The sequence below is a fragment of the Melitaea cinxia genome, chromosome 30 (assembly GCF_905220565.1).
Source record: "Melitaea cinxia chromosome 30, ilMelCinx1.1, whole genome shotgun sequence".
NCBI classification, from domain to species: domain Eukaryota; kingdom Metazoa; phylum Arthropoda; class Insecta; order Lepidoptera; family Nymphalidae; genus Melitaea; species Melitaea cinxia.
Window position 1 is genome coordinate 6253287 of NC_059423.1, and position 8799 is coordinate 6262085.

Sequence of the window (8799 nt, forward strand, 5' to 3'; positions counted from 1 at the left end):
GCCGTGCGACTGACCAAATAAGTTGGAGATATTCAGCGAGCTTGTATAAGGTAACCGTGCTAATGAACAGTTGGACAACTTTTTAATTGTACGTCGATCGGAAGTGAATTTCGATTCGATCGGTATCCAATTAATTAGTTGGCCAACTTAGTTGGAGAAGATGTGCGGGCTTCCATATGTCACTATTAGTATACTCTGCGATTTAGTCGTAACGGCGTTCGGCCAACTTAATTGTAAGTGTGCGGGAGCACTTAGCCGCAGACTATTCGATTTAATCAGTGACAGTGTTGCTAGCGCGGTACGTGTGCGTGAAAATGCGGAAAAAAAACGCTCTAATTGCTCTAATAATAAAAAGAAAACGAAAACAAAAAAGAAAATTTTGGATGCACCTATATTAAGTAATAGATTAGAATATGGGAAGCATCGTACATTGCATTCTAAACTCAGATGTTATCCAGATAAATTTTTTTTATTCTACAGAATGAGTATTTCGTCTTTTGATGATGCTACGTGTTAACGAATTGTTTGTTGAGTTGGAGAGTCACCCACAATTCCTAACACGCGACTACAAGAGAGAGAGTAAAAAAAATCCTACAGAATCTTAAATTAATTATGGATGAAGAGAAATAAAAAAATAACAAGTTTAACAATTTATTTTGAATATAATCTAAAGTTACTCCGGGGAGAATAAAATAAATAAAGTACATAATTTGCCTACTTCTTGAAAAAGTGGCTGGAGAATTGGCTAACTAAAAAAAACTTAACTTAACAGTCGTCTCGCCGTCGGTTGGCCCGCTTCCAGAAGCAGTTTAATGTAAGCCGGGTTGAAGAGAATTCGGGTTGTGGGTAATTCGGGCTGTGGGTGATTCGGGTTGTGAGAGAACTCGGAATGTGAGGTCCTCGGCCCTTCAGAAGGACGCCACGAGGTCACTCTCCATCCACAAGCGCCGCCGCAAACGCCACACCAAGGACCCTGGAAGGACACACCAAAACGGTGAGCCTTTCCAAACAAAGGTTGACAAAGGAAACGGCCCACCAGAGACAAAGCACACCCTACCATTACACAGCAATAAGTAAACAAGAAGTCAATACAAAAATTACACAGCCAGGACATTATAACAAATTTCAAAAATTCACAAAATAATTTACACTAAATGCAAAGCCTAAACCATATGGAACTACAATGACTCACCCACAATAAATTGCACCCAGATCTTAAGTCGACGAGAGAATCCAACAAAGAGACCGCACACCCTCACCCTGAGGCTTATATACAGCAAACCCAGCGCGACGCGACACTACTACCCCCTAAGGTGAACCGCGACGTAATACAATACGAGGGTATTCCAAAAATTAAATCAGTCGCCTAGAAAAGGAGTAAATAGCAACGCTAATGCATAACTGTGCTATTATACATCAGCAGGAACGAAACTACGTGCTATTAAAAATATATACTACAATGAACTCGTGTATTTAATTGGGCCAGCAATAATCAAACAGGACACACCTTTCCGACTCGCTATAGCCGTTGAGGAAATATTTTTTTTTTTTTTATATAATTAATATATATCCACGGGCTTTTGAAACCCATGTCCTGTTTTATTTCTAAAACATGCAATTTTTTTTAAATTAAGGTTCATCTATAAGTTCTTCTACTTTTTCGTTTGCAACAACTAATCGGGACACAGACGTCGTACCCGTCGACGAAGATCCGGGCGTAGGGAAATCACGCGCACGTGTAGTCGTGTTCCATTTTGCCGTACGACTGACCAACTAAATTGGAGATAGTCAGCGAGCTTGTAATTTGTATAAGGTAATCGTGCTAATGAACAGTTGGACAACTTTTTAATTGTACGTCGATCGGAAGTGAATTTCGATTCTGATACGATCGGTATCCAATTAATTAGTTGGACAACGTAGTTGGAGAATATGTGCGGGCTTCCATATGTCACTATAACTATTAGTATTCTCTGCGATTTAGTCGTAATGGCGTTCGGCCAACTTAATTGTATGTGTGTGGGAGCACTTATTAACAAATTTACTTTGAAATTTGAAAAAAAAAACAGACAATGACGTAACATTTTTAGAGCTAGCAACACTAGCAATAATTTTTGTTTTCATTTTTACTTCAATCATGTCGCTAGCTTTGTGTTTATGCACTGCTTTGTTTGTTTTCGTAATGATCTACTGTAATTAAGTATAATTTACAAGCAAAAGATATGCTAGATCGTTCATGAAAGGTTGTTATGTTATAACAAAATGCCTTATTACTGTACGGTGCCGCGTTGTACTTCAATGGCCGGTAAAGCTAAAGATGTCTCATTTCATCAATTTCCTAGAGACGAAGACTTAGCCAATATTTGGAATAAAATACTCAAACGAGGCAAACCGTATACAAAATATTCGAAAGTTTGCAGCTTACATTTCAAGCCAGAAGATTACACAATTACGAGCGGACAACGAAATAAAGGTAAATAGCTTTTTTTATGGACGGATGTGTTATTATTTTTTTTACGCGGGAATCAAATTATCGGTTTTAGTATTTCATATTTTTATGATAAATCATTGTCTCTTTTTACATAAGAAAGCTAACACTTAGATATTTCGAAATCTATAATTTTTTCCTGAGGTTTTTGATTTATATTTTAGATAAACAAGGAAACATGTATTAAATGGATATTGTTGTGTTTTATTGACTAAATATACTTGAACTGGATATGGTCTATGTCATAAAGTTGTTGGTTACTAATTTATGACTACTACTAATTTAAACATTACGTATGTTTTTACTATTGAGGTTGGACTAAGTAGGACGTATCTTGCTCAAAATTTGAAGCAGCCCATCTGGGGAAGTATTATTATTATATATAAGGTATTTCTTTATAAATAAACAAATTGCGTTGCTCTGAAAATAAGAGCTTTTATTTCGTTAAATTTTAATTTACATTGTAAGTAAAATCACTTAAATCTATAGGCACTCTCACCTGAAAATAAGAGAAACGACAATTTATGTTTATTATTTATGATTCTTACTGTATTAATTATATTTTATTATTATTTTGCGTTTTCATCAAACACCATATTTTTATATCTTTATTATTTTTTTATGTGTTGTTGGGTTTGTACGCCGGAAGTTACTGAACGTCCATCTCAGTGCAAAGTATACTCTGAAGAAGTAAGGGCAAAAATAAAGGAGAAAAGGAGGCTACAGCGTGTATGGCATACAAGCAGACATACAAGTGACAAAAGAGCCCTCAATAGAGCAAGCAGAGAGTTAAAGGTCCTAATAGCGGAGGCCAATGATGTGACTGTGCAAACACATATAGAAAATCTCACAGCTACTAAATATTCGCTATGGAGAGCTTGCAAAAACTTTAATAGACCATTACACCACAAGCCTGCTCTATGAAAGGAAGATGGAAGCTGGGCTAGGACCGCACAAAGCAAAGCGGAAACCTTCGCAAAACATCTAAGCAAAGTGTTTAAGCCGAATAATATGCCTGATGCAGACGAGTCGGACATTGACGCTATTCTCAGCCAGGATTTCCAACTTAATCGCCATCTAAAGTTGGTTACGCCGGGAGAGATAGCCCGGCAAATCAAATGTCTAGCGAACAACACGAGTTACGACCTCATTGATAGGAGGGTCCTTGAAGAACTGCCACGTAAAGGAATAGTCTACCTCACCATGCTGTTTAATGCCATCATGAGAGTGGGACACTTCCCGGAACTCTGGAAGGTATCCCTGATTACAATGATACACAAACCTGGCAAACCTGCACACGAAGTCGCTTCTTACAGGCCTATTAGTTTGTTGCCGACTATGTCAAAGCTCTTTGAAAAATGTTTTCTACAGAGACTTAGCAAGGTTCTGTTGCAAAATCGTATCGTTCCCAACCATCAGTTCGGATTCCGGAAAGAACACTCAACCGTAGAACAGGTCCACAGAGTTTGCAAAAAAATAAAATCTTCATTTGAGAGGGGCAAATATTGTTCAGCTGTCTTCTTGGATATACAACAAGCCTTTGATAGAGTTTGGCACAAGGGGTTGCTGTGCAAAATAAAGTCTTTGTTGCCCCACCCTTTCTTTGGAGTACTGAAATCATACATTTCTGATAGAATATTTCAGGTGAGAGAGAACGATTCCACATCGAAATTCTACGAGATAACGGCAGGCGTACCGCAAAGCTCCGTCCTGGGACCAGTTTTGTACACTATATACACGTCGGATTTACCACAGGGCTCGGACGTTACTGTTGCAACCGCGGACGATACAGCTTTATTGGCGTCGAGTGAAAGCCCGACTGAGGCGTCATCTATACTCCAAAACTCTCTTAACGAGATAGAAGAATGGTTGGCCAAATGAAGAATGTCAGCTAGCACCACCAAATCCATTCAGGTTACCTTCACGCTTCGCAAGGAGAACTGTCCACCGGTCACCCTGAATGGCACACAGCTCCCACACCATGACACTGTCAAGTATCTAGGCATGCATCTTGACCGAAGACTCACCTGGAAGAAACACATTCTAACGAAAAGGGATGCAATCAACCTAAAGTAGCGAGCGTCTCTAATTTGATGGTACTACAAAGAGCGCAAAATGGCATACTACTACTACGCAAATGGCTGAACTTCGATGGGAGTTGCACCCTACACATGATAGACCGACACCGCATCTGCTCATGGCCTACCAGCCGATTGCATGATTAAAACCAGAATTTTTTTTTATGTCATCTGCAATGACAATTCAAAATATAGTTCGCGTCATGTAAAAAGAACCCTGAAGGAAAATGGAGGGGGTGCGTTTGCGCATGCGTATACTCGCGCACAAAAGTACTATTGTTTTATTTTTTAATTAGGCTTTCACTCGCGGCTTCCTATAATGGTTATTGGTAGATACATTAAAAATAATAAAAATACCGGTGCGAATACTTCGGACTAAATAAGTATAATAATTATCACTTTACAAAATTACATTTTTTTTTTCAAACAAAAGCATTAATAAAATTTTTTGTTATTGAAATGTCGTATTCAAAAATATTAATTATCTGTACTCTCGATATACGTATCTTAATAGTTTTTATGTATTTAAAATGATATTTTTTTTTAGTTATATAAATAGTAAATGGAGCTTTACAAGTGTCCGTGTGCTAATGTGTTGTGAAAGTAAGTGATAAATGCGGAAAAAACGTGAATTACGATTAACAGTGGTTTGTTTACCAAATAAGATTGTTTCAAAAAATGGACAGTACGAAAAAGTTTTTTCAAGAGTTGGCAGCACTGTAAATCGCCTTTTGCGCATTTTGACAACCAGCGTTCTTTTTACATGACGCGAATTATATATTATAAATAATTTTTCTCACTTCTCTATGTAAAACTATTTCGTAATTTAAAACTTTTGTGCGCGATAATAATTTGAGTCGACGTCGAACTGTCAACCGCTGTCAACCAATGGCACACCGGCAAGCATGCGACACGTGATAAACACTCCCGTCCCCCTACCCCTTACCACCAAATAGACCGATAAATCGCTTCTGCGCAGCTTCAAGGCCAGCGTTCTTTTTACATGACGCGAACTATACTAAATTTAAATATTTAGAGATAAAAGAGGATACTCTTTATATATATTTATAGACAAGCAGCTTGATAAGCTGATGTTTGATGATGAGTAGTTAGCAATGTGAGATATAACATGTGCTAGTAGGTATATGTCTTCTTGGGTGGCATTTAAGCTTTGGTCATAATAAGGGCCAATGCCGCTCCATTCCCTGATGTTACAAATGTGTTCAACCTCTTTGTCTCAAATGACAATGTCTCTTGCCTTTTCTGCAGAGGTAATCACAAAGCCACAGATTCTTCAAAATGTCTGGAGCACGAAAGGCAAAAATGATGAATTATTATATATGAGAAATTATGAGTGAGGTTCGAATAAGGATGTTTATGGTTTTTTGCTAGTTTTTTTGATAAATAATCTTAGGGGTGCCTTTTCGTATGATATATATTTTATACAAGGCAAAATATAGGAAGAGATCCTTCGAGGAATGTCGGTTTCCCTGGTTTTCCTACGGATCTCCTCATTTCTGACTTTGTCATGTAGGGAAATACCGAGCATTGCCCTCTCCATCGCCCGCTGAGCGACTTTAAGCATTCTTATGTGGCCCAAATTTAGCGACCACGTCTCGGATTCATATGTCATCACTGGCAACACACTGGTTGAAGACTTTCGCTCCGTTCGCCTCGTCTGATCATACTTTTCGTAACGCTTTCGTCACGCATTTACCAACTTACTCTGCAAGTCAAGCAAAAATAAAGTAAATAATAAATAAAAATAAGGATTGATAATACCATTTTAATTTTAAGTTATTGATTGGACTATTGCAATTCTGTTGTTTGTAAAATATAGCCTAAAATTTGTTAACTTTATGAAAAAATAAATGTGAAGTTTAATGTTTATTTTGTAATACTTACAAAAATATGTATAATTTCAGGACAATGGAGAACACTAAGGAAAGATGCTATACCATCCCAGAACCTACCAATGGAGTCACCTCGGTCGTACCAGAAAACTGACTCATCATGGATTCCACAATCTACAATAACAGAGGCTGGGGTATATAAGCTTAGAATACAGATAATATTGATTTAATTTTGCTTGTAACATCCCACAGCTGGGCACGTCCCTTTTTTCCAACTAGGAGAAAGATCAGCTTAATCACACTGCTCTACTGCTAGTTGACGGATATATTCCCCAATATGAGTAATGATCGCTATCAGGTGTATATGATGACAACCGGGACCGACAGCTTAACATGCTCTCTGAGGCACGGTAGAGATCACCATTGCACCAAAGCAGTTGCCACTAAGCTTGTAATATTTTCTAGTAATCAATACTTTGGGTACAATTTTAAACTACTTCAAAAAAGGAGGAGGTTCTTATTTCAACTTTTTTTTAAATGTTTTGTCTCCATAACTTTGTACTAAGGCTTTGATGATTTTTAATTCAAAAGCTAATGCTTATAGTGTGATCCCATATAAATTTGACATCTGACTAGTTTTGAGCTGTCCCTAATGTGTATTGTACTATACTTGTCGACGTAAATTGAAGTCGGTTATTTGTTTTGTTTAAGAACAAAAACTACTATATATATTTACAGATGCAACAGCAGATGGCTCAAGCAATATACGTTCAGACAATGCTGGCTATGCAAGCCGCTAGTATATCTGCCCTTAATACTAGTAAGTTCTGTGCATTTAATTCAAACTAATATTAGAATTAATGAGGTAGGGGCAGGCTGTGTGGCCTACGGCTGTAAAGAATATAGCCACCCACTCTTCCCGTGTCTGTCGTAAGAGGCGATTAAGGGATAACAAGTTCCACTACCACCCTGGAACTTAAAAAGCCGACCGATGGTGGGATAACCATCCAACTGCTGGCTTTGAAATGCACAGGTCGAAGACGGACAGGAGCGTCTTTGGTGCGATAAAGCCAGCCCTGCGGTTTCTAACCCGCCAGCCCAGCGGTCACCAACCCGCCAGCCCAGCGTGGTGACTTTGGGCAATACACATGAGTTCACGCCATTTTTGGGGCGAACTTGTGGAGGCCGATGTCCAGCAGTGGACTGTGATAGGCTGAAGTGATGATGATGAGGTAGACACAGAATATATCCTGCTCAATATCTGGAGCAGCCTGACTGGGGAAGTGTCTTAACCTTGCAGAAGATGAGAAAATAACACTGTTCTCAAGTTGTGTTTTCTTTCTGTGATGAGTAAGGTGGCCAGCGCTCCTATAGATGTTGGCTATTATTTATTTATTAATGATATGAGAAATTTTATATTGTTATTGATATTTGTTTTAATTTTTTATGTAAAGATACAATAACAATATCAAATATTTAATAATAAAAAACCTTACTTTATATAACTTATAGAAAATTCAGTATCCGATGAAGTAAAATCTGCAATACAATTAGAAATGAACAACGATAATGCCCAAGCAAAGGAATATCAAGAAATTTCTAGAATACTAAACAAAGACACACACACATTCAAATGTGAACTTTGTTTGAAATGCTTCAAAGATCCAGACGTTTTCCTTCTCCACCAAAGATGTCATACAAAATCTGAAACACTAGATACGAATGAAATGTTAAAAGCAAATCCCATTCTGGCAAATCTGCTCAAATCAGACAAACCTCAGACGTCTGTAGAGGAATCTGACGGTGTTATGAATGCGCAAAATGTGAAAATTATAGAGAATCAAATGATGGCAGCCATTACAGCCAACATGGAGAACTATTTGAAGACTATTTTCGATTCTAAGATAAATGACAATGATAATAATTATGATACAGATTCAGAGGGAACGACTATCTGTGATAATGAAGACTTAGATTAACTAGAATTAAATTATAAAAATAATTACTTAATAGTCCGGTTAAGAAAATTGTGAAGCATCGCTGTCATTTAGTCAAGTCCCATTTTTATTATAATTTCTCCCTTCCTTTTTCCCCTTTTTTATTATAATTTCTCCCTCCCTTTTTCCCCTTTTTTATTATAATTTCTTCCTTCCTTTTCCCCCTTTTTCATTATAATTTCTTCCTTCCTTTTCCCCCTTTTTCATTATAATTTCTTCCTTCCTTTTTCCCCTTTCTTATTATAATTTATTTCTTCCTTTTTTCCCCTTTTTTATTATAATTTCTTCCTTCCTTTTCCCCCTTTTTTGTTATAATTTCTTCCTTCCTTTTTTCCTCTTTTTTATTATAATTTCTTCCATCCTGTTTCCTCTTTTTTATTATAATT

At 37.3% G+C, this 8799-nt stretch overlaps 1 protein-coding gene and 1 long non-coding RNA gene across 2 annotated transcripts; one reads left to right on the forward strand and one right to left on the reverse strand.

Annotated features, from left to right (window-relative positions):
- Nucleotides 1–933: 933 nt before the first annotated feature.
- Nucleotides 934–1281, reverse strand: LOC123668042. The gene is made up of 2 exons (XR_006745517.1): nt 1193–1281; nt 934–973 (listed from the first exon to the last, which is right to left on the reverse strand). It is a non-coding gene; the product is annotated as an uncharacterized LOC123668042 (long non-coding RNA).
- Nucleotides 1282–2114: 833 nt separating this feature from the next.
- Nucleotides 2115–8508, forward strand: LOC123668129. The gene is made up of 4 exons (XM_045601921.1): nt 2115–2470; nt 6489–6595; nt 7137–7236; nt 7929–8508. The coding sequence occupies exons 1-4, from the start codon at nt 2260–2262 to the stop codon at nt 8393–8395; spliced, it is 885 nt and encodes a 294-aa protein (XP_045457877.1). The 5' UTR covers nt 2115–2259; the 3' UTR covers nt 8396–8508.
- The last annotated feature ends 291 nt before the right edge of the window (nt 8509–8799 follow it).

What these genes read in the sequence shown, in the direction of transcription:
- LOC123668129 (XM_045601921.1), top strand. Translation starts at nt 2,260, where the DNA reads ATGCCTTATTACTGTACGGTGCCGCGTTGTACTTCAATGGCCGGTAAA. An exon ending in GAGCGGACAACGAAATAAAG is followed by an intron (nt 2,471 to 6,488) that starts GTAAATAGCTTT and finishes GTATAATTTCAG; the next exon opens with GACAATGGAGAACACTAAGG. An exon ending in CATGGATTCCACAATCTACA is followed by an intron (nt 6,596 to 7,136) that starts ATAACAGAGGCT and finishes AAGAACAAAAAC; the next exon opens with TACTATATATATTTACAGAT.